The 25401-nt window shown below is 46.2% G+C and overlaps 1 protein-coding gene across 4 annotated transcripts in view; it reads left to right on the top strand.

Annotated features, from left to right (window-relative positions):
- The window catches only part of ccdc88c (coiled-coil domain containing 88C), a 290680-nt gene that overhangs the window by 242372 nt on the left and 22907 nt on the right, over positions 1–25401 (top strand). For 3 of the 4 annotated variants that reach the window (XM_067992075.1, XM_067992074.1, XM_067992077.1), the window contains 2 exons: positions 8048–8251; positions 23785–23859. In XM_067992075.1, coding sequence (XP_067848176.1) covers positions 8048–8251; positions 23785–23859 — 279 coding nt within the window. The remainder of the gene's footprint in view (positions 1–8047; positions 8252–23784; positions 23860–25401) is intronic. The other variant, XM_067992076.1, reaches the window with a different exon arrangement.

The following is a 25401-nucleotide window of genomic DNA, read 5'->3' as shown; positions in this document are numbered from 1 at the left end:
ATGGTAAAATATATAAGAGGCACTCTGAAACCACGGACACTCGCAAATTAAGAATTACGGACAGCCTTCAATGCACCAAGCTCTTTTAGAACTTTAAAACACGGGGTGTGCAGGTCAGCGCGAGGCGGCAGCGGGTGAAAGAAACGGCTTTTGTGGAATGGCGAGCTCTTTACCCAGCATCCATAGCAGCAGAGAAACCACTTTATCTCTGCAATTGAATGCTCGCTCGGCTCTGTCCCAGGGAGAGAGCGGTTTCTCGAGGATTGAATGCTCGCTCGGCTCTGTCCCAGGGAGAGGGCGGTTTCTCTAGGATTGAATGCTCGCTCGGCTCTGTCCCAGGGTGAGGGCGGTTTCTCTGGGATTGAATGTTCGCTCGGCTCTGTCTCAGGGAGAGTGCGGTTTCTCTAGGATTGAATGCTCGCTCGGCTCTGTCCCAGGGTGAGGGCGGTTTCTCTAGGATTGAATGCTCGCTCGGCTCTGTCCCAGGGAGAGTGCGGTTTCTCTCGGATTGAGTGCTCCCTCAGCTCTGTCTCGGGGAGAGGGTGGTTTCTCTAGGATTGAATGCTCGCTCGGCTCTGTCTCAGGGAGAGAGCGGTTTCTCTAGGATTGAATGCTCGCTCGGCTCTGTCTCAGGGAGAGAGCGGTTTCTCTAGGATTGAATGCTCGCTCGGCTCTGTCCCAGGGAGAGTGCGGTTTCTCTAGGATTGAATGCTCGCTCGGCTCGGTCCCAGGGAGAGGGCGGTTTCTCTAGGATTGAATGCTCGCTCGGCTCTGTCTCAGGGAGAGAGCGGTTTCTCTAGGATTGAATGCTCGCTCGGCTCTGTCTCAGGGAGAGAGCGGTTTCTCGAGGATTGAATGCTCGCTCGGCTCTGTCCCAGGGAGAGGGCGGTTTCTCTAGGATTGAATGCTCGCTCGGCTCTGTCCCAGGGTGAGGGCGGTTTCTCTGGGATTGAATGTTCGCTCGGCTCTGTCTCAGGGAGAGTGCGGTTTCTCTAGGATTGAATGCTCGCTCGGCTCTGTCCCAGGGAGAGTGCGGTTTCTCTCGGATTGAGTGCTCCCTCAGCTCTGTCTCGGGGAGAGGGTGGTTTCTCTAGGATTGAATGCTCGCTCGGCTCTGTCTCAGGGAGAGAGCGGTTTCTCTAGGATTGAATGCTCGCTCGGCTCTGTCTCAGGGAGAGAGCGGTTTCTCTAGGATTGAGTGCTCCCTCAGCTCTGTCTCAGGGATTGAGTGGTTTCTCTAGGATTGAGTGCTCCCTCAGCTCGGTCCCGGGGATTGAGTGGTTTCTCTAGGATTGAATGCTCCCTCAGCTCTGTCTCAGGGAGAGGGCGGTTTCTCTAGGATTGAATGCTCGCTCGGCTCGGTCCCGGGGAGAGGGCGGTTTCTCTGGGATTGAGTACTCGCTCGGCTCTGTCCCGGGGAGAGGGCGATTTCTCTGGGATTGAGTACTCGCTCGGCTCTGTCCCAGGGAGAGGGCGGTTTCTCTAGGATTGAATGCTCGCTCGGCTCGGTCCCGGGGAGAGGGCGGTTTCTCTGGGATTGAGTACTCGCTCGGCTCTGTCCCGGGGAGAGGGCGATTTCTCTGGGATTGAGTACTCGCTCGGCTCTGTCCCAGGGAGAGGGCGGTTTCTCTAGGATTGAATGCTCGCTCGGCTCGGTCCCGGGGAGAGGGCGGTTTCTCTGGGATTGAGTACTCGCTCGGCTCTGTCCCGGGGAGAGGGCGATTTCTCTGGGATTGAGTACTCGCTCGGCTCTGTCCCGGGGAGAGGGTGATTTCTCTGGGATTGAGTACTCGCTCGGCTCTGTCCCGGGGAGAGGGCGGTTTCTCTAGGATTGAATGCTCGCTCGGCTCGGTCCCGGGGAGAGGGCGGTTTCTCTGGGATTGAGTACTCGCTCGGCTCGGTCCCGGGGAGAGGGCGGTTTCTCTGGGATTGAGTACTCGCTCGGCTCTGTCCCGGGGAGAGGGCGATTTCTCTGGGATTGAGTACTCGCTCGGCTCTGTCCCAGGGAGAGGGCGGTTTCTCTAGGATTGAATGCTCGCTCGGCTCGGTCCCGGGGAGAGGGCGGTTTCTCTGGGATTGAGTACTCGCTCGGCTCTGTCCCGGGGAGAGGGCGATTTCTCTGGGATTGAGTACTCGCTCGGCTCTGTCCCGGGGAGAGGGCGATTTCTCTGGGATTGAGTACTCGCTCGGCTCTGTCCCGGGGAGAGGGCGGTTTCTCTGGGATTGAATGCTCGCGCGGCTCCGTCCCAGGGAGAGGGCGGTTTCTCTGGGATTGAATGCTCGCTCGGCTCTGTCCCGGGGAGAGGGCGGTTTCTCTAGGATTGAATGCTCGCTCGGCTCTGTCCCAGGGAGAGGGCGGTTTCTCTGGGATTGAATGCTCGCTCAGCTCTGTCCCAGGGAGAGGGTGGTTGCTCTGGGATTGAATGCTCGCACGGCTCTTATTCTAGGGATAGAGTGGTTTCTCTGGGATTGAATGCTCGCTCAGCTCTGTCCCAGGGAGAGGGTGGTTTCTCTGGGATTGAATGCTCGCTCAGCTCTGTCCCAGGGAGAGGGTGGTTTCTCTGGGATTGAATGCTCGCACGGCTCTTATTCCAGGGATAGAGTGGTTTCTCTGCCACTGTGGATGCTGGGTAAAGAACTCCCCATTATACTGAGAATTTTTACAGTAAATGCAACAATCATTTTGAAAATAAGGACACCTGCAATAAAAGGATGGCTAATGCCAGTCCCTATGGTGTCCGTAATTTACAGGTTTCACTGTATATAAGCAGATCAGCCAAAATACTAAACTGTACTACTCGGCTTACATGTACGTTTATAAGCGACCAGGCGCAGTGCAATGAGTGTTGCCCGTAAAGCTGCCTGTCTCGTGCCCTCCTTTCTCCAACCCCATTCACCGGGTTCCTCGTGTGTGCCTTGGGACTGACTGGGTTTCCCTCCCCACCTTACCGTTCACAGTCTGCTGCTTTCGTTGTCCCGCCTGTGCTTTCCCTGCAACCTCTGTGTGGCTTTCCTTTTTCTGCAGCTGTCCATGCCTCACACAAGCGCCTGTCATTCAGTGTTTAACCCCAACCCTAAGTCATCTGGCTCTGAGAGAATTTTAATTAAATACCACCGATCTCTTTGTTGCCTGCCGTACGTTTTCAGCAAAGATTTAATTGCTCGATACAACAGCAGTTGTGGACAGGACAGTTCCATGTGTCCTCGGGATGTAGCCAGCTCCAGATGTCCTTTTATCTTAATTCGTTCTTGGGATGTGGGCGTCACCAGCAAGGCCGGCATTTATTGCCCATCCCTAGTTGCCCTTGAGAAGGTGGTGGTGAGCTGCCTTCTCCTTGAACCGCTGCAGTCCGTGTGGTGAAGGCGCTCCCACAGTGCTGTTAGGGTCGGGAGTTCCAGGATTTTGACAGCGACCACGAAGGAACAGCCGATATATGTCCAAGCCGGGCTGGTGCGTGACTCGGAGGGGACCTTGGTGGTGATGGTGTTCCCACGCACCTGCTGCCCTTGTCCTTCTAGGTGGTAGAGGTCCTGAGTAATTCAATATATGTGCTACCTTCCAGCGACTTTCTGTCAAAGGTTTAATATTCTGGGGCTCCCCCGATGAGTTTAGTGAGCAGCTCAGTGATGCTGATCAAGAAGGTCCCCGGTCCAATCCCTGGCCTGTGCTGATTTAGCTAATCTCTACCAGGTTAGCATTACAACCGGACATGGAGAGGAAATTGTTTGCGATTCCCGCTTCTGATTGCTCTCTGGTGATCCATGTTGGAAGAGAGTGTGCTGCCATTGTGCTTGACAGAGTCAAGCCTCACTGCGATACCTCCCATGGTTGACTAGCCTACCAATACTCATTGTCTAAGGTTGTATATAAATAATAACCAAGTATCAGAAGGATACCAGCACCTGCGGAATCATCCACCAGCAAGGAGAAGGGGGAAGGAAAGCTTAATGCCTATTTTCCATGGATGTTTAGTGATCTCACTCCTTGTCTTGTGCATCTGCTCTCAGCTCCAGTCTCTGTTGTTCTGAGTATTGCTGATTGTGCACAGTAGCTGAACTGGGGTCTAGAAGGATTTTTTTTTTTAAAAAACATTTTCAAACAGAAAGTAATTTCAACTACAAGCATTATGTGGTCGGAAGGATACAGTGATCATCTATTTTAATATTATAAATCTGACATCTGAACACACTTCCTGTAACCTTTTCCCATCATAAATCGCTCCTGTGAAGCGCCTTAACTGTGTTAAAGGCACTATATAAATGCAAGTTGTTGTATCCCTATGTCCACATTTATAATGGAAACCGCCAATGTGAACGGCTCACGCTCTAATTATACCTTCCTGCCACTGGAGGCGCTACAGTGTGACTAGTTTACAGGCAGTTCCCATTATAAATGTGGACATAGGAATTTATAATAGAAATACAGAAATAAGCATAGAATGTTTGATTTTAGAAAGCCTGCATGCTCTGGTCCAACAATCTTCTGGCCTCTAAACCCCCCCCCCCCTCCCCCCTTCACCTGAAGTCTTCATTTCCTTAGAGCTGCCACAGGAAGTGCCACGGAAACACGTGACTTGGGTTTCTGCCGCACTACAAAACCTTTCAGTGTAGTGAGAGATGCGGATAATTAAATGATAGTATTTTTTTTTGTAACTGCATTAAATGATTAAACACCAGAGGGCTATGCTGCTGTTTGTAGCTGTACCAGTAGGTGGTGCTGCAGTACAGGAATTTCACCCGTTGAAATGAAAAATCTGCATTGGGAAATCAGCAGTACAAGATTTCCAAAATTATACAACACGTATCCACACGTTGACCTTTTTAATTTTCTGTCTATTGTCCTGGAGCTGACCCACATCAGTGTGCAGTTGCGCAGATGCCAGCAATGTAGCTCGCCAACATGGATATTCTTCATGAGTGAGCCCAGACAGTGAATGCCAGCAAGCTATTTGACTGCAGGAGCATCACCGCCAGACTAATCCTTTTCCCTCCCACCTTTCCAATGTGCACTTTTCATCTGGGTTCGCTTTAAACGATCAGGCTGATTATTTTTTTCTCTCTCCCCTCTTGCCTATGTACCCTTGCTTCAGTACCACCATAGAATGGTTACTGCACAGAAGGAGGCCATTCGGCCCATCAAGCCAATGCCGGCTATTTGTAAGAGCAATCCAGTTAGTCCCATTCCCCCGCTCTTTCCCCATAGCCCTGTAATTTTTTTCCCTTCAAGTATTTATCCAATTCCTTTTTGAAAGCCATGATTGAATCTGCTTCAACCACCCCCTCAGGCAGTGCATTCCAGATCATAACCACTCACTGCGTTAAAAAAAAGATTTTCCTCATGTCGCCTTTCGTTCTTTTGCCAATCACCTTAAATCTGTGTCCTCTGGTACTCGACCCTTCAGCCAATGGGAACAGTTTCTCTTTATTTACTTTATCTAAACCCGTCATGATTTTGAACACTTCTATCAAATCTCCTCTCAACCTCCTCTGCTCTAAGAACAACCCCAGCTTCTCCAGTCTATCCACATAACTGAAGTCCCTCATCCCTGGAACCATTCTAGTAAATCTCTTCTGCACCCTTTCTAAGGCCTTCACATCCTTCCTAAACTGCGGTCGGTGCCCAGAATTGGACACAATACTCCAGTTGTGGCCGAACCAGTGTTTTATAAAGGTTCAACATAACTTCCTTGTTTTTGTACTCTATGCCTCTATTTATAAAGCCCAGGATCCCGTATGCTTTTTTAACCACTTTCTCAACCTGTCCTGCCACCTCCAAAGATTTATGCACATATACCCACAGGTCTCTCAGTTCCTGTACACCTTTTAGAATTGTACCATTTAGTTTATATTGCCTATGCAAATTCTTCTTGCCAAAATGCATCACTTCACATTTCTCTGCGTTAAATTTCATCTGCCACGTGTCAGCCCATTCCACCAGCCTGTCTATGTCCTCTTGAAGTCTATCACTATCCTCCTCACTGTTCACTACACTTCCAAGTTTTGTGTCATCTGCAAATTTTGAAATTGTACCTTGTACATCCAAGTCCAATTCATTAATATATATAAAGAAAAGCAGTGGTCCTAGTACCGACCCCTGGGGAACACCACTGTACACCTCCCTCCAGGCCAAAAAACAACTGTTCACCACTACTCTCTTTTGTCCTGTCACTTAGCCAATTCTGTATCCATGCTGCTACTGCTCCCTTTATTCCATGGGCTTCAATTTTGCTGACAAGCCTATTATGTGGCACTTTATCAAACGCCTTTTGAAAGTCAATATACATCACATCAACCGCATTGCCCTCATCAACCGTCTCTGTTACCTCATCAAAAAACTCAATCAAGTTATTTAAACACGATTTGCCTTAAACAAATCCATGCTGGCTTTCCTTTATTAATCCACACTTGTCCAAGTGAGTATTAATTTTGTCCCAGATTATCGTTTCTAAAAGCTTCCCCACCACTGAGGTTAAACTGACTGGCCTATATTTGCTGGGTTTATCCTTACACCCTTTTTTTGAACAAGGGTGTAACATTTGCAATTCTCCAGTCCTCTGGCACCATCCCCGTATCTACGGATGTTTGGAAGATTATGGCCAGTACCTCTGCAATTTCCACCTTACTTCCCTCAGCAACCCAGGATGCATCCCATCCGGACCGGGTGACTTATCTACTTTAAGTACAGCCAGCCTTTCTAGTACCTCCTCCTTGTCAATATTTAGCCCATCCGGTATCTCAACTTCCTCCCCTTTTACTTTGAGTTTGACAGCATCTTCTTCCTCGGTAAAGGCAGATGCAAAGTACTCATTTAGTACCTCAGCCATGCCTTCTGCCTCCATGTGTCTATATTGCTCCGTACCTCCACTGGACAATGTATCTCCTCACTGGGCAATCCGGGCAGACCCACCTTTGGTACTTCTTAAAAAAAAAGTTTCAGCTTGTTTTGTTTTGATGTGAATGCTCATACAAAGGCACACACTCTTCTACCCACCCCCCCACCCACCCACCCTGCCCTGTCCCTCACCCCTCACCACCACCATTATCTGCATGTGCTGTAACAGGAAAGGCTCTGGATCTAGCCTGCATCCTACCACTTTGTCTCACTAAATATTGCCACCATCCAGCTACACTTTCCAATTAAACCCCCTCGCAAAAAGCTTTAAATTTTCAATACATGCAGACTGTAGAAAAGGTGTTCGATCCTGTGGAACCCAATGTGAGGTGTGGTGAGTTACCCCCTTTTTGATTCTTTTCCCTTCCCACGCCATACTGCCCCGTGTACTTCTGAGTAAAACATAATCTGAATCCTTATACCACAAACCCATCGCGTCTTCTCTCTCCCTCCCACCAAACCCCCTCTCCTCCAAGAAAGGAGACTTGCAATATAATTTCACGGTGAAAGGGAGAATGCTGGCAATCTGAAAGGGGAAAGGAAATGCTGGAAACGCACGGGTCCGTCAGCAACTGTATAAGACGTTTCAGGTGTGATCCCTCAATCAGAACGGGGGCCGCTTGTAATTAGGGTTGCCAACTCTGGTTGGACTTATTCCTGGAGGTTTCATCACATGACCTCCTGCCAAAATCGCCCCGCCCCCATACTCCCGCCATTGGTCACCGAACAAGTCCATCCTCGCGGTGCACCGCCAATTGGAAGGCGAACACTCCAAGACAAACCTGGAGGGTTGGCATCCCCTACATGCATTGAGGGTCCACCTGAAACATTAACCTGTCTTTCTGTTCCAGGTGCTGATTGGGCCGCTATGTGAGTTCTTTCATTCACTGCGGTTTATTTTTCGAGGATGTAAAGTTTGAATGCATTTGCTCTCTGTAGCCCACTGCCCTCTTGAGGTGTTTAAATGCCACAGTGTACAGCTGTGTGTTAATCACCATCACCTAACATTGTCACACCTCCATCAGTTGCAAGAAAGCCAAGCCTTTAGAGCCTAGTTCAGCTGCTGAGTCTGTGCTTCAAAATTTCAACCCACCTGCCTGCATTTGGTTCCGAACGGGGGGCTAATAAACGTGCCTGGTTGTTGTGTGTTTTCAGTCGCGAGCAACGGCCAGAGGCCGAGAGAGCTCCCTGGGAGTGCAGGCCGCTCCGAGAGTGCGTGCCCGAGCCCGGAGGGTGCCAGTGCGGCTCAGCGTCGCCGCATGGAGCTGGGATCCATGGCTTACTCCACCTCCGCCATCCACCTGGCCACCTCGAGCTCCACCCCGACCTTCAGTTACAGGCGACAAGTCCGAACCAAAGGTAAGGTACTTTCCCGGGTTATATAGAATTACAGGGTGGGGGGGGGGGGGGGTGGATTTCCTGAGCATACGTACAGTGCAGTGATGTTACTTTGGGGCCTCTGTTTCCATCTCAGTCTTTCAATTGGGCTGGTCAGGTGCTGTGAAGGGGACTGACATCTTGTGCAGAATTACATAGAATCTACAGCACCAGAACAGGCCATTCGGCCCAACTGGTCTATGCCAGCATTTATGCTGCACGTGAGCCTCCTCCCTCCCTACTTCATCTAACCCTATCTGCATATCCTTCTATTCCTTTCTCCCTCATACTTATCTGGCTTTCTCTTAAAGGCACCTATGCTAGTCCCCTCAACTACTCCTTGTGGTAGCGACTTCCACATTCTAACTTCTCCTGGGTAAAGAAGTTTCTCCTGAATTCCCTATTGGATTTATTAGTGACTATCTTATGTTTATGGCCCCTAGTTTTGGACTCCCCCCACAAGCAGAAACATCTTCTCTACGTCTACCCTATCAAAGCCCGTCAGAATTTTAAAGACCTCTATAAGGTCACCCCTCAGCCTTCTCCTTTTCTAGAGAGGGTCGCGGTCATCAGAGTGATTGAGGTCAGATTTTTAATTTAATTGTAGCCTGCTACAGCCCCAATGGTTCAGCGAGCAATGTCACCACTGATCTAGTACTGAGTCAATCAGGACATGAAACTAGTGATTCACTCCCTAGTCTACGCTGTTGTCTGATAGAAATCGCTGACCAGCCGCAGGTGTCGCTACGGTGACACCGTTTCAGCAACATGCATTAAATCTAGTTTTAAAAACGCCTTACACACAATACAGGTAAACGTTCACGTGTGTTTATTCGCCTCACAAACATCAACCACCGTTCAGCAACCAAGGATGTAGAGCACTGAAACCGGGCAAAAAAAACACTCACACTCTGCTTCTCCACTCACCATTTTATCAAAGAGAGAGGTTAAAGTTCACCAACATCACTTTTTTTTAAAAAACCAGATGATCTGGTCATTATCTCATTGCTGTTTGTGGGATCTTGCTGTGCACAAATTGGCTGCCGCGTTTTCCTACATTACTGCAGTGACTGCGCTTCAGAAGTATTTCATTGGCTATAAAGCGCTTTGGGACATCCTGAGGTTGTGAAAGGTGCTGTGTAAATGCTAGTCCTTAAGTCCTTTACACGTGCATGCGCTGTGCGAATATGAGTATTGAGGTCACCGGTCCAACGACTATCTATTACTCATTCTTTTATTCACTGAGCAGAAATGCAATTTGCCGCATCTGGATTCCCAATTAGGCGCATGTGGCTAATGTATTGCACACCACTGCGCTTGTTGGCCTCAGGGTGGCATTAGGGGCTTTGCATCTGCCTTGGTGTCCTGGATTGTGGGGGGAGGGAATGTGGTAAGTTCAGTTGGTAGCACACGAGAAAAGATTGCAGAGCGACAAGACGTTTGTTCTGTACTCATTATTCATCCAAGCGCTGTTAATCTCACAAATATTTTCAGGTCAAAGGGAAAATGTCATGGAATTTGTTGTACCTCATTATGGATACAAAGTTGTAACAATATTGATGCCGGGACAACTCAGCCAAGTTTTCTTTTTCTGACTTTTGTCTGAATGGAGAGAGTGGGTGTGGGAAAGAACATGCAAGACAGTGAGAGTGATCTCGCTCTCTCGCACGCACTTGTGCTTGTTCTTGAGAGAGCACGTGCACGTGCGAGAGAACTTGTACGGGAGAGACGGAGCATGTCATGCGTGAGGGAGAGCGTGCCACACGTGTGAGAAAACACATGCGTGAGAGTGTGCCCCGTGTGAGAACGACAGTGTGCCATGTGTAAGAAAATGTGTGCAAGAGCATGCTACATGTGTGAGAAAACATGTGCGAGAGCACGCGTGCTACATGTGTGAAAAACCGTGCAAGAGCATGCCGCGTGTGAAAAACGGTTGCGAGTGCGTGTCACATGTGTGAGAAAACATGTACGAGAGAACGTGTCACGTGAGGAAACGTGTTCGAGTACGCGCCGTGTGTGAGAAAATGTGAACGAGAGCTTGTCACCTGTGAGGAAACATGTTCGAGAACGTGCCACGTGTGAGAAAACATGCGAGACAGAGAGCGTGCCAGGTCTGAGAAAATGTGAGAGCGTGCCACATGTGAGAAAATGTGTGCAAGAATATGCCACGTGGAAGTAAATGTGTGCGAGAGAGCGTGCCACATGTGTGAGAAAACCTGTGCGAGGGCATGCCACTTATGAGAAAAAGTGTGCCAGGGAGCGTGCCGTGCGTGAGAGAACACGTGTGTGCAAAAGAGAGCGTGCCGCATAGGAACAGGAGTAGGCCATTCAGCTCCTCGTGCCTGCTCCGCCATTTGATAAGATCATGGCTGATCTGTGATCTAACTCCATATACCTGCCTTTGGCCCATATCCCTTAATACCTTTGGTTGCCAAAAAGCTATCTATCTCACATTTAAATTTAGCAATTGAGCTAGTATCAATTGCCGTTTGCGGAAGAGAGTTCCAAACTTCTACAACCCTTTGTGTGTAGAAATGTTTTCTAATCTCGCTCCTGAAAGGTCTGGCTCTAATTTGTAGACTGTGCCCCCTACTCCTAAAATCCCCAACCAGCGGAAATAGTTTCTCTCTATCCACCCTATCTGCTCCCCTTAATATCTTTTAAACTTCGATCAGATCACCCCTTAACCTTCAAAACTCCAGAGAATACAACCCCAATTTGTGTAATCTCTCCTTGTAACTTAACCCTTGAAGTCCGGGTATCATTCTAGTAAACCTACGCTGCACTCCCTCCAAGGCCAATATTTCCTTCCGAAGGTGCGGTGCCCAGAACTGCTCACAGTGCTCCAGGTGTGGTCTAACCAGGGTTTTGTATAGCTGCAGCATAACTTCTGCCCCCTTGTACTCTGGTCCTCTAGATATAAAGGCCAGCATTCCATTTGCCTTCTTGATTATTTTCTGCACCTGTTCATGACACTTCAATGATCTATGTACCTGAACCCCTAAGTCCCTTTGGACATCTACTGTTTTTAACTTTTTACCATTTAGAAAGTATCCTGTTCCATACTTTTTTGATCCAAAGTGGATGACCTCACATTTGTCTACATTGAATTCCATTTGCCAGAGTTTTGCCCATTCACCTAATCTATCAATATCGCTTTGTAATTTTATGTTTTCATCTACACTGCTTACAATGCCACCAATCTTTGTGTCATCGGCAAACTTAGATATAAGACTTTCTATGCCTTCATCTAAGTCGTTAATGAATATTGTGAATAATTGAGGCCCCAAGACAGATCCCTGCGGGACTCCACTAGTCACATCCTGCCAATGTGAGTACCTACCCATTATCCCTACTCTCTGTCGCCTTTCGCTCAGCCAACTACCTAAGCAAGTCCGTACTTTTCCCTCCATTCCATGGGCTTCTATCTTAGCTAACAGTCTCTTATGTGGGACCTTATCAAATGCCTTCTGGAAGTCCATATAAATAACATCCATTGACATTCCCCTGTCCACTACTTTAGTCACCTCTTCAAAAAATTCAATCAGGTTTGTCAGGCATGACCTACCTTTCACAAATCCATGCTGGCTCTCTCTGATTAACTGAAAATTCTCGAGGTGTTCAGTCACCCTATCCTTAACTGTAGACTCCAGCAATTTCCCCACAACAGATGTTAGGCTAACTGGTCTATAATTCCCCGGTTTCCCTCTCCTTTCTTAAAAAGCAGAGTGACGTGAGAGAACACGTGCGCGAGAAAGTTACGATCAAATCTGCTTCCACCAGACTTTCAGGCAGTGCCGTATTGGAAACATTTCTCCTCCTCATCTCTGGTTCTTTTGCCAATTATCTTAAATCTGTGTCCCCTGGTTACTGACCGTCCCGTCATTGGAAACAGTTTCTCTTTATTTACTCTATCAAAACCCCTCGTAATAGCCTTGCTGTCTAAGCTCCGGCCTCTTCAAGAGAAGAGGAGAAAGAAGGGGCGGGAGGGAGGGAAGTGAAAAAATAAAAGCTTTTGACTTTCATCAAGGAGGGCGGTGATCTGAATTGACTTCCTAGAAACTGCACGGAATTTCCCGGTTATGTCTGAATCTGAGTTTAAAATGTCCTCCAGCTGCACTGAATGTAAATTTGGACTGAAACCAAACACCTTGGATCAATTTACAGTCCCAGCAGATGTTGAGTCATTACAACGACACCATGTGTAAGTGTCGTTATTAGCGATTTGAATCGACCTTTGTATTTTGAACAGGTTGTGAAATTTCTTTTTTTAAAATGCTACTGAGAATTCTCAGTGCAGGGTCATGCCCTGTACTACAGGATATGGCTGAAGCTGACGAAACGTGCAGGTGAGTTAAGAACATAAGAAATAGGAGCAGGAGTAGTCCATACGGCCCCTCGAGCCTGCTCCGCCATTCAGTCAGATCATGGCTGATCTTTAACCTCAATTCCACTTTCTCGCCCGATCCCCATATCCCTTGATTCCCCGAGAGTCCAAAAATCTATCTCTCTCAGCCTTGAATATACTCAATGACTGAGCATCCACAGGCCTCTGGGTTAGAGAATTTCAAAGATTTACAACCCTCTGAGTGAAGAAATTCCTCCTCATCTCAGTCTTAAATGGCCGACCCCTTATCCTGCGACTACGCCCTTTAGTTCTAGACTCTCCAGCCAGGGGAAACAACCTCTCAGCCTCTACCCTGAGCAGCCCCCTCATAATCTTCTATGTTTCAATGAGATCACCTCTCATTCTTCTAAACTCCAGAGAGTATAGGCCCATTCTACTCAACCTCTCCTCATAAGACAACTCTCTCATCCCAGGAATTAATCTAGTGAACCTTCGTTGCACCGCCTCTAAGGCAAGTATATCCTTCTTTACATAAGGAGACCAAAACCGTACACAGAACTCCAGGTGAGGTCTCACCAAAGCCCTGTACAATTGTAGTAAGACTTCCTTACTCTTGTACTCCAACCTCCTTGCCATAAAAGCCAACATAGAATCATAGAAAGGTTACAGCACAGAAGGAGGCCATTCGGCCCATTGATTCTGTGCCGGCTCTATGCAAGAGCAATCCAGCTAGTTCCACTCCCCCGCCTTATCCCCATAAACCTGCAATTTTTTTCCTTTCAAGTATTTATCCTGTTCCCTTTTGAAGGCCATGATTGAATTTGCCTCCACCACCCCCTCGGGCAGTGCAGTCCAGATCCTAACCACTCACTGTGTAAAAATGTTTTTCCTCATGTTATCTTTGGTTCTTTTGCCAATCGCCTTACATCTACGTCCTCTGGTTCTTGACCCTTCCGCCAATGGGAACAGTCTCTTTCTGTTTACTCTGTCTAGACACTTCATGATTTTGACTATCTCTATCAAATCTCCTCGCAACCGTCTCTGTTCCAAGAAGAACAACCCCAGCTTCTCCAGTCTATCCACATAACTAAAGTCCCTCATAGGAACAGGAGTAGGCCATTCAGTCCCTCGTTCCTGCTCCGCCATTTGATAAGATCATGGCTGATCTGTGATCTGATCTAACTCCATATACCTGCCTTTGGCCCATATCCCTTAATACTTTTGGTTGGCAAAACGCTATCTATCTCAGATTTAAATTTGGCAATTGAACTTGTATCAATTGCCGTTTGCGGAAGAGAGTTCCAAACTTCTACCACCCTTTGTGTGTAGAAATGTTTTCTAATCTCGCTCCTGAAAGGTCTGACTCTAATTTTTAGACTGTGCCCCCAACTCCTAGAATCCCCAACCAGCGGAAATAGTTTCTCTCTATCCACCCTATCTGTTCCCGTTAATATCTTATAAACTTCGATCAGATCACCCCTTAACCTTCGAAACTCCAGAGAATACAACCCCAATTTGTGTAATCTCTCCTCGTAACTTAACCCTTGAAGTCCGGGTATCATTCTAGTAAACCTACGCTGCACTCCCTCCAAGGCCAATATGTCCTTCCGAAGGTCCCTGGGATCGTTCTAGTAAATCTGTTCTGCACCCCCTCTAAGGCCTTCACATCCTTCCTAAAGTGCGGTGTCCAGAACGGGACACAATACCCTAGTTGTGGCCAAACCAGTGTTTTATAAAGGTTCATCATGACTGCCTTGCTTTTATACTGTATGCATCTATTTATAAAGCCCAGCATCCCGTATGCTTTTTTAACCACTTTCTCAACCTGCCCTGCCATCTTTGTGTAGATATAGCCCCAGGTCTCTCTGTTCCTGTACCTCTTTTAGAATTGTGCCCTTTAGTTTATATTGCCTCTCCTCATTCTTCCTACCAAAATGTATCACCTTGCATTTTTCTGCGTTAAATTTCATCTGCCACATGTCTGCCCATGCCACCAGCCTGTCTATATCCTCTTGAAGTGTATCACTATCCTCCTCACTGTTCACTACATTTCTAAGTTGTGCGTCATCCGCAGATTTTGAAATTGTGCCCTGTACACCTAAGTCCAAGTCATTAATATATATCAAAAAAAGCAGTGGTCCCAGCACCGACCCCTGGGGAACACCACCGTACACCTCCCTCCAGTCCGAAAAACAATCATTCACCACTGCTCTCTGTTTCCTGTTACTTAGCCAATTCTGTATCAATGCTGCTACTGCCCCTTTTATTCCATGGCCTTCAACCTTGATGACAAGCCTATTACGCGGCACTTTATCAATTGCCTTTTGAAAGTCCTTATACACCACATCAATCGCATTGTCCTCATCTACCCTCTCTGTTACCTCATCAAAAAACTCAATCAAGTTAGTTAAACAAGATTTGCCTTTAACAAATCCGTTCTGGCTTTCCCTAATCAATCCATACTTCTCCAAGTGACTGCTAATTCTGTCCCAGATTATCATTTCTAAAAGTTTCCCCACCATCGAGGTTAAACTGACTGGCCTATAGTTGTTGGGTTTATCCTTGCACCATTTTTTGAACAAGGGTGTAACATTTGGAATTCTCCTGTCCTCTGACACCACCCCCATATCCAAGGATGTTTGAAAGATTACGGCCAGTACATCGCCAATTTCCACCCTTACTTCCCTCAGCAACCTAGGATGCATCCCATCCAGACCAGGTGACTTATCTCCTTTAAGTACAGCTAGCCTTTCTAGTACCTCCTCTTTATCAATTTTTAGTCCATCCAGTATCTCACTTACATCTTCCTTTACTGAGACACTGCATCTGTCTTTACAAAGGAAGAAGATGTTGCCAAAGTACTCGTTTAGTACCTTGGCCACGCCCTCCATGAGTAGATCACCTTTTTGGTCCCTAATCGGCCCACCCCTCCTCTTCCTACCCGTTTAATGTTTACATGCCTGTAGAGGACTTTTGGATTCCCTTTTATGCTATTTGCCTTCCTAGTTGCTTGCTGTACCTGCATGCTAACTTTTTGTGTTTCTTGTACCAGGACACCCAAGTCTCTCTGGACACCAACATTGAATAGTTTCTCATCATTTAAAATATATTCTGTTTTTCTATTCTTCCTACCAAAGTGACTAACCTCACATTTCCCCACATTATATTCGATCTGCCACCTTCTGGATTGGGGGTAATATTTTGGCATGGGTGGAGGATTGGTTATCTAACAGGAAGCAGAGAGTTGGGATAAATGGTACATTCTTGGACTGGCAACCAGTAGCCAGTGGTGTTCCGCAGGGGTCGGTGCTGGGTCCCCAACTCTTTACAATCTATATTAACGATTTGGAGGAGGGGACCGAGTGTAACATATCAAAGTTTGCAGATGATGCAAAGATGGGAGGGAAAGTAGAGAGTGAGGAGGACATAAAAAACCTACAAGGGGATATAGACAGGCTGGGTGAGTGGGCAGAGATTTGGCAGATGCAATACAATATTGGAAAATGTGAGGTTATGCACTTTGGCAGGAAAAATCGGAGAGCAAGTTATTATCTCAATGGCGAGAAACTGGAAAGTACTGCAGTACAAAGGGATCTGGGGGTCCTAGTGCAAGAAAATCAAAAGGTTAGTATGCAGGTGCAGCAGGTGATCAAGAAGGCCAACGGAATGTTGGCTTTTATTGCTCGGGGGATAGAATATAAAAACAGGGAGGTATTGCTGCAGTTATATAAGGTATTGGTGAGACCGCACCTGGAATACTGCATACAGTTTTGGTGTCCATACTTAAGAAAAGACATACTTGCTCTCGAGGCAGTACAAAGAAGGTTCACTCGGTTAATCCCGGGGATGAGGGGGCGGACATATGAGGAGAGGTTGAGTAGGTTGGGACTCTACTCATTGGAGTTCAGAAGAATGAGAGGCGATCTTATTGAAACATATAAGATTGTGAAGGGGCTTGATCGGGTGGATGCGGTAAGGATGTTCCCAAGGATGGGTGAAACTAGAACTAGGGGGCATAATCTTAGAATAAGGGGCTGCTCTTTCAAAACTGAGATGAGGAGAAACTTCTTCACTCAGAGGGTAGTAGGTCTGTGGAATTTGCTGCCCCAGGAAGCTGTGGAAGCTACATCATTAAATAAATTTAAAACAGAAATAGACAGTTTCCTAGAAGTAAAGGGAATTAGGGGTTACGGGGAGCGGGCAGGAAATTGGACATGATTTTAGATTTGAGGTTAGGACCAGATCAGCCATGATCTTATTGAATGGCGGAGCAGGCTCGAGGGGCCGATTGGCCTACTCCTGCTCCAATTTCTTATGTTTTTAATGTTCTTGCCCACTCACTGAACCTGTCTACATCCCTTTGCAGATTCCTTGTGTCGTCCTCACAGCTTACTTTCCCAACTAGCTTTGCATCATCAGCGAACTTGAACACATTACACTCTGTTCCTTCATCCAAGTCATTAATATAGATAATAGATTGAGGATGCAAAGAGACTGCATTGTGATTGAGACAAGTTGGGTGAGTGGGCAAGAACATGGCAGATGCAGTATAATGTGGATAAATGTGAGGTTATCCACTTTGGTTGTAAAAACAGAAAGGCAGATTATTATCTGAATGATAATAGATTGGGAAAAGGGGAGGTGCAACAAGACCTGGGTGTCCTTGTACACCAGTCGCTGAAAGCGAGCATTCAGGTGCAGCAAGCAGTTAGGAAGGCGAATGGTATGTTGGCATTCATTGCAAGAGGATTTGAGTACAGGAGCAAGGATGTCTTACTGCAGTTATACAGGGCCTTGGTGAGACCACATCTGGAGTATTGTGTGCAGTTTTGGTCTCCTTATCTGAGGAAGAATGTCCTTGCCATGGAGGGAGTGCAGACTGATTCCTGGGATAGCAGGACTGACGTATGAGGAGAGATTGGGTTGACTAGGCCTATATTAACTAGAGTCTAGAAGAATGAGTGAGAGGTGATCTTATCGAAACATATAAAATTCTAACAGGACTAGACAGACTAGATGAAGGGAGGATGTTCCCGATGGCTGGGGAGTCCAGAACCAGGGGTCGCAGTCTCAGGATACGGGGTATGCCATTTAGAACCGAGATTAGGAGAAATTTCTTCACTCAGAGGGTGGTGAACCTGTGGAATTCTCAACCACAGAAGGCAGTGGAGGCCAAGTCATTAGATGTATTCAAGAAGGAGATAGATATATTTCTTAATGCTAAAGGGATCAAGGGATATGGGGAAAAAGCGGGAACAGGTTACTGAGTTAGACGATCAGCCATGATCATTGTGAATGGCGGAGCAGGCCCAAAGGACTGAATGGCCTACTCCTGCTCCTATTTTCTATGTTTCTATGTAAATATCTGAGACCCAAGCACCGATCCTTGCGGCACCCCACTAGTTACAGCCTGTCAACCTGAAAATGACCCATTTATCCCTACTCTCTGTTTTCTGTCTGTTAACCAATCCTCTATCCATGCTAATATATTACCTCCAACTCCACGTGCGCTTATCTTGTATAACAACCTTTTATGTGGCACCTTATCGAATGCCTTTTGAAAATCCAAATATACTACATCCACTAGTTCCCCTTTATCTACCCTGCTGGTTATATCCTCAAAAAACTCTAATAAATTTGTCAAACACTATTTCCCTTTCATAAAACCATATTGACTCTGCCTAATCATATTATGCTGTTCTAAGTGTCCTGTTACCACTTCCTTAATAATGGATTCCTGCATTTTCCTGACAACTGATGTCAGGCTAACTGGCCTGCAGTTCCCTGTTTTCTCTCTCCCTCCTTTCTTGAATAGCGGTGTTATATTTGCTACCTTCCAATCCACTGGGGCCATTCTAGAATCTAGGGAATTTTGGAAGATCACAACCAATCCATCCACTATCTCTGCACCACCTCTTTTAGAACCCTCAGATGTTGGCCACCAGGTCCAGGGGATATATCAGCTTTTAGTCCCTTTAGTTTCTCCAGTACTTTTTCTTTACTGATATTAATTACTTTAAGTTCCTCACTCTCATTAGACCCTTGATTCCCCACTATTTCTGGTATGCTTTTTGTGTCTTCTACTGTGAAGACAGATACAAAATATTTGTTTAACGCATCTGCCATTTCCTGATTCCCCATTATAATTTCTCCTGTCTCAGCCTCTAGGGAACCAACATTTACTTTCGCTACTCTCTTCCTTTTTACATACTTGTAGAAGCTCTTACAATACGTTTTTATATTTCTCGCTCGTTTACTTTCATATTCTATTTTCTCCCTTTTTATCTTTTTTTTTTGATCGTCCTTTATTTTCTAAAACTCTCCCAATCCTCAGGCATACTGCTCTTCTTGGCAACATTATAGGCCTCTTCTTTTAATCTAATACAATCCTTAACTTCTTTAGTTAATCATGGGTGGATCACTTTTTTCCCGTCGAGTTTTTATTGTAATGTAATGTATATTTGTTGAGAATATTGAAATATTTCTTTAAATGTTTGCTATTGCTTTTCAATTAATTTAATTTAATTTCCCAATCTGTCATAGCAAACTCGCCCCTCACACCTATATAATTGGCTTTATTTAAGTTTAAGACTCTAGTATCGGACTTAAGTACGTCACTCTCAAACTCACTGTGAAATTCTATCATATTATAGTCGTGTCTTACTAACTTGATTAAATTTTTTGAGGAGGGTCGATGAGGGGTAATGCGTTTGATGTAGTGTACATAGATTTTAGCAAGGCTTTTGACAAGGTCCCACATGGCAGACTGCTCAAAAAAGTAAAAGCCCATGGGATCCAAGGGAAAGTGGCAAATTGGATCAAAATTGGCTCAGTGGCTGGAAGTAAATGGTAATGATCAGGTGTTTTTTGTGACTGGAAGGCTGTTTCCAACGGGGTTCCGCAAGGTCAGTACTAGGTCCCTTGCTTTTTGTGGTATATATCAATGAAGTGGACTTAAATGTAGGGGGCATGATTACGAAGTTTGCAGATGATACGAAAATTGTCCATGTGATTGATAGTGAGGAGGAAAGCTGTAGACTGCAGGAAGATATCAATGGACTGGTCAGGTGGGCAGAAAAGTGGCAAATGGAATTCAATCCAGAGAAGTGTGAGGTAATGCATTTGAGGAATGCAAACAAGGCAAGGGAATACACAATAAATGGGAGGATACTGAGAGGTGTAGAGGAATAAAGGGACCTTGGAGTGCATGTCCACAGATCCCTGAAGGTAGCAGGACAGGTAGATAAGGTGGTTAAGAAGGCATACTGGATACTTTCCTTTATTAGCCGAAGTATAGAATATTAGAGAAGGGAAGTAATGCTAGGACTGCATAAAGCACTAGTTAGGCCACAGCTTGAGCACTGCGTACAGTTCTGGTTACAGGAAAGATGTGATTGCACCAGAGAGGGTACAGAGGAGATTTATGAGGATGTTGCTAGGACTGAATAATTTTAGCTAGGAGGAAAGATTGGATAGACTGTGATTGCTTTGTTTTTTTTTATTCGTTCATGGGATGTGGGCGTCGCCGGCAAGGCCAGCATTTATTGCCCATCCCTAATTGCCCTTGAGAAGGTGGTGGTGAGCCGTCTTCTTGAACCGCTGCAGTCCGTGTGGTGAACATTCTCCCACAGTGCTGTTAGGAAGGGAGTTCCAGGATTTTGATCCAGCAACGATGAAGGAACGGCGATATATTTCCAAGTCTGGATGGTGTATGACTTGGAGGGGAACGTGCAGGTGGTGTTGTTCCCATGCGCCTGCTGCCCTTGTCCTTCTAGGTGGTAGAGGTCGCGGGTTTGGGAGATGCCATCGAAGAAGCCTTGGCGAGTTGCTGCAGTGCATCCTGTGGATGGTACACACTGCAGCCACAGTGCGCCGGTGGTGAAGGGAGTGAATGTTTAGGGTGGTGGATGGGGTGCCAATCAAGCGGGCTGCTTTGTCCTGGATGGCGTCGAGCTTCTTGAGTGTTGTTGGAGCTGCATTCATCCATGCAAGTGGAGAGTATTCCATCACACTCCTGACTTGTGCCTTGTAGATGGTGGAAAGGCTTTGAGGAGTCAGGAGGTGAGTCACTCGCCGTAGAATACCCAGCCTCTGACCTGCTCTTGTAGCCACAGTATTTATATGGCTGGTCCAGTTAAGTTTCGGTCAATGGTGACCCCCAGGATGTTGATGATGGGGGATTCGGCGATGGTAATGCCGTTGAATGTCAAGGGGAGGTGGTTAGACTCTCTCTTGTTGGAGATAGTCATTGCCTGGCACTTGTCTGGAGCGAATGTTACTTGCCACATATCAGCCCAAGCCTGGAAGTTGTCCAGGTCTTGCTGCATGCGGGCTCGGACTGCTTCATTATCAAAGGGGTTGCGAATGGAACTGAACACTGTGCAATCATCAGCGAACATCCCCATTTCTGACCTAATGATGGAGGGAAGGTCATTTAATAGTTTTTAAGCAAGTACAGAACCAGGGGAAGGGGGGTAGGAAGGAAAGGGATGGAAAGAACAAAAGGGAAGGTCTCTGACAGGGTGGAGGACAGGAGTGATTAAATGACAAAAGGGATGATGGTGCAAGGCAAGGAGGGTGGTAATGGAACAAGTAAAGAAACAAAAAATGGGTCTAGAGGAACTGTAAATGGCAACAGCAGAACCATTGCCAGCACCTGCTGTCCAAAAAAATGGGAGCAGTGGTTATGATCTGAAGTTATTGAAATCAGTGTTGAGCCTGGAAGGTTGTAAAGTGCCTAATCGAAAAATGAGGTGCTGTTCCTCGAACTTCCGTTGAGCTTCATTGGATCAGTGTAGGAGGCCGAGGGCAAAGAGGTCAGAGTGGGAGTGGGACGGAGAATTAAAATGGCAAGCGACCGGAAGCTCAGTGTCACACCTGCGGACTGAACGGAGGTGTTCAGCATTTTCTGTGATCTATGCCAGTGTTTATGCTCCACACGAGCCTTCTCCCACCCTACTTCATATCAACCTATCCTTCTATTCCTTTCTCCCTCATGTACTTATATAGCTTCAACAACAACAACTTGCATTTATATAGCATCTTTAACGTAGTAAAATGTCCCAAGGGGCTCCTCAGGAGCGTTATCATCCAAAAATTTGACTCCAAGCCAAAAGGAGATGTTGCAACAGAGGTAGGTTTTAAATAGTGTCTTAAAGGAGGGGAGAGAGGTAGAGATGGAATTCCAGAGCTTATCGCCTGGACAGCTGAAAACACGACCGCCAATATCCAAAAGGACGGTCCTTCTAACTCTGCACCACTCCCTCCGAGCTGCAGTGTCGGCCTAGGTGTCAGCCATGGCTCCGTGGGTAGCGCTGTCACCTGAGTCAGAAGATCGTGGGTTCACGTCCCAATTCAGAGACTTGAGCACAAAATCTAGGCTGACACTCCAGAGCAGTACTGAGGGAGGGCTGCACTGTTGGAGGTCTTTCAGATGAGATGTTAAACCGAGGCCCCCTTAGCTAAGATAGAAGCCCTGGAATCGAGAGAAAAGTACGGACTTGGTTAGGATGTTGGCTGAGCGAAAGGTGACAGAGAGTAGGGATAATGGGTAGGTACTCACATTGGCAGGATGTGACTAGTGGAGTCCTGCAGAGATCTGTCTTGGGGCCTCAACTATTCACAATATTTATTAACGACTTAGGTGAAGACATAGAAAGTCTCGTATTTAAGTTTGCCGATGACACAAAGATTGGTGGCATTGTAAGCAGTGTAGATGAAAACATAAAATTACAAAGCGACATTGATAGATTAGGTGAATGGGCAAAACTGTGGCAAATGGAATTCAATGTAGACAAATGTGAGGTCATCCACTTTGGATCAAAAAAGGATAGAACAGGGTACTTTCTAAATGGTAAAAAGTTAAAAACAGTGGATGTCCAAAGGGACTTAGGGGTTCAGGTACATAGATCATTGAAGTGTCATGAACAGGTGCAGAAAATAATCAATAAGGCTAATGGAATGTTGGCCTTTATATCCAGAGGACTGGAGTACAAGGGGGCAGAAGTTATGCTGCAGCTATACAAAACCCTGGTTAGACCACACCTGGAGTACTGTGAGCAGTTCTGGGCACCGCAGCTTCGGAAGGAAATATTGACCTTGGAGGGAGTGCAGCGTAGGTTTACTAGAATGATACCCGGACTTCAAGGGTTAAGTTACGAGGAGAGATTACACAAATTGGGGTTGTATTCTCTTGAGTTTCGAAGGTTAAGGGGTGATCTGATCGAAGTTTATAAGATAATAAGGGGAACGGATAGGCTGGATAGAGAGAAACTATTTCCGCTGGTTGGGGATTCTAGGAGTAGGGGGCACAGTCTAAAAATTAGAGCCAGACCTTTCAGGAGCGAGGTTAGAAAACATTTCTACACACAAAGGGTTGTAGAAGTTTGGAACTCTCTTCCGCAAACGGCAATTGATACTAGCTCAATTGCTAAATTTAAATGTGAGATAGATAGCTTTTTGGCAACCAAAGGTATTAAGGGATATGGGCCAAAGGCAGGTATATGGAGTTAGATCACAGATCAGCCATGATCTTATCAAATGGCAGAGCAGACATGAGGGGCTGAACGGCCTACTCCTGTTCCTATTTTCCTATGTTCCTATGTTCCCATCTGCCCTCTCAGGTGAATATAAAAGATCCCATGGCACTATTTTGAAGACGAGCAGAGGAGTTCTCCCAGTGTCCTGGCCAATATTTATCCCTCAACCAACATCACTAAAACCGATTACCTGGTCATTTATTTCATAGCTGTTTGTGGGATCTTGCTGTGCGCAAATTGGCTGCCATGTTTCCCTACATTCCAACAGTGACTACATTTCAAAAAGTACTTCATTGGCTGTAATGCGCTTTGGGAGGTCACTGAGGTCATGAAAGGCGCTATATAAATGCAAGCCTTTCTTTAAGTCCAGAGTGGGATATGAACCCACAACCTTCTGACTCAAGAGCCAAGAATGCTAACACTGGGATAAGCAGACTGTAGTCCTGCTGTTACCCATGAGGACAATAGATGACGATTCCTTAGGCAGTAGAACAATACATGTCATTTTATAAAGCCTGGAATAGTCTTTAAAAGTAGAAACAAGTACCATGATTTGATTACAGGAGTGGAGCAAGCTCAATAACTGATTATTTCTCTCTCATTTCTTGCCTCGTTTCCTTATCCAATAGGTTTTAACTCCGACGACGATCTCCGGACACAAACTCTTGAAGTGGAGTCTCCCAGCAATGGGAATGGAAGCCTGGGTAGGTCCTGGGAGTTTTACCTGCTGTACTTTCCCCAATGCTAACCAACCAGCTTTGATTGGTTGCAATTCTCGTTTGAATGAAATGCATGAGATAATCCAGTCTTAATCAGTATAACTGATGTTTTCTTGCTTTTCACTTGTTTCACTAATGTCACTTGCTTACTCTTGTGTGCTGTAAAATGCCGCACCAGTCACTCTGATCCCAAGACCCTTATGTGCCGACCTGGATGATTACAGGCCGGGGGGCGCTTTTTACTTCACCTTGCCATCCCTTCGCAGTTTTCCCACTCTTGGGTGGTCCCCATACAAGGCTGAGCAGTCTGACCCACCTGCACAGGTAGCATCGTGCAGCAGCTTTGAGGTGATTTGGTAGAGTAGATAAATCCCATCTGAGTCTACAGAAAGAAAGACAGACTTGCATTTATATAGCACCTTTCATGACCTTAGGACATCCCAAAGCGCTTTACAGCCAATGAAGTATTTTTGAAGCATAGTCACTGTTGTAATGTAGGAAATACAGCAGCCAATTTGCTCAAAGCAAGGTCCCACAAGCAACAATGTGATAATGACCAGATAATATGTTTTTGTGATGTTGGTTGAGGGATAAATATTGGCCAGGACACCGGGGAGAACTCTCCTTCTCTTCTTTGATACAGTTACATCGTGTTACAACAAATCTACAACACAGAAACAGGCCATTTGGCCCAACTGGTCTATGCCCGTGTTTATGCTCCACATGCGCCTCCTCCATCTCTACTTCATCTAAACCTATCAGGATACCCTTCTATTCCTTTCTTCCGCAAGTGTTTATGTCGCTTCCCTGTGAATGCATCTGTGCTATTCGCCTCAACTACTCCTTCTGGTAGCACGTTCCACATTCTAACCACTCTTTGGGTAAAGAAGTTTCTCCTGAATTCTCTATTGGATTTATTAGTTGCTGTCTTATATTTATGGCCCTCTAGTTCTGGTCTTCCTCACAAGTGGAAACATCGTCCCTATGTCTACCCTGTCAAACCCTTTCATAATCTTAAAGACCTCTATCAGGTCATCCCTCAGTCTTCTCTTTTCTAGAGAAAAGAGCCCCAGCCTGCTCAATATTTCCTGATAAGTATATCCTCTCAGTTCTGGTATCATCCTTGTAAATCTTATGAAATAGTGCCTCAGGATCTTTTACATCCATCTGACAGGTCAGATAGGGACCTCAGTTTAACATCTCATCTGAAAAACGACACCTCTGACTGTGCAGCCTGGATGCAAGCAGCAATAGAAGCTGTGCCTCATAACCAGGTGCCTCGATCCATGCTACTGTTTTTTCAGTCGAGCATGATAGCTAATTTGTGCACAGCATTGTCCCACAAACAGATATGAGGTAAATGACCAGTTAATCTGCTTTTGGTGGTGTTGATTGAGAGAAGTGTGTTGACCAGGACACTGGGAGAGCTTCCTGCACTTTATAAAAGCATGGGGATCTTTTACATCCACCTCAATAGGCGGATGGGGCCTCGGTTTCATGTCTCATCCAGAGGAAGGCACCTCCAAC

This window comes from Heptranchias perlo, chromosome 10 (genome assembly GCF_035084215.1).
Source record: "Heptranchias perlo isolate sHepPer1 chromosome 10, sHepPer1.hap1, whole genome shotgun sequence".
Lineage (NCBI taxonomy): Eukaryota > Metazoa > Chordata > Chondrichthyes > Hexanchiformes > Hexanchidae > Heptranchias > Heptranchias perlo.
This window is presented reverse-complemented; position numbering and strand designations above follow the sequence as displayed.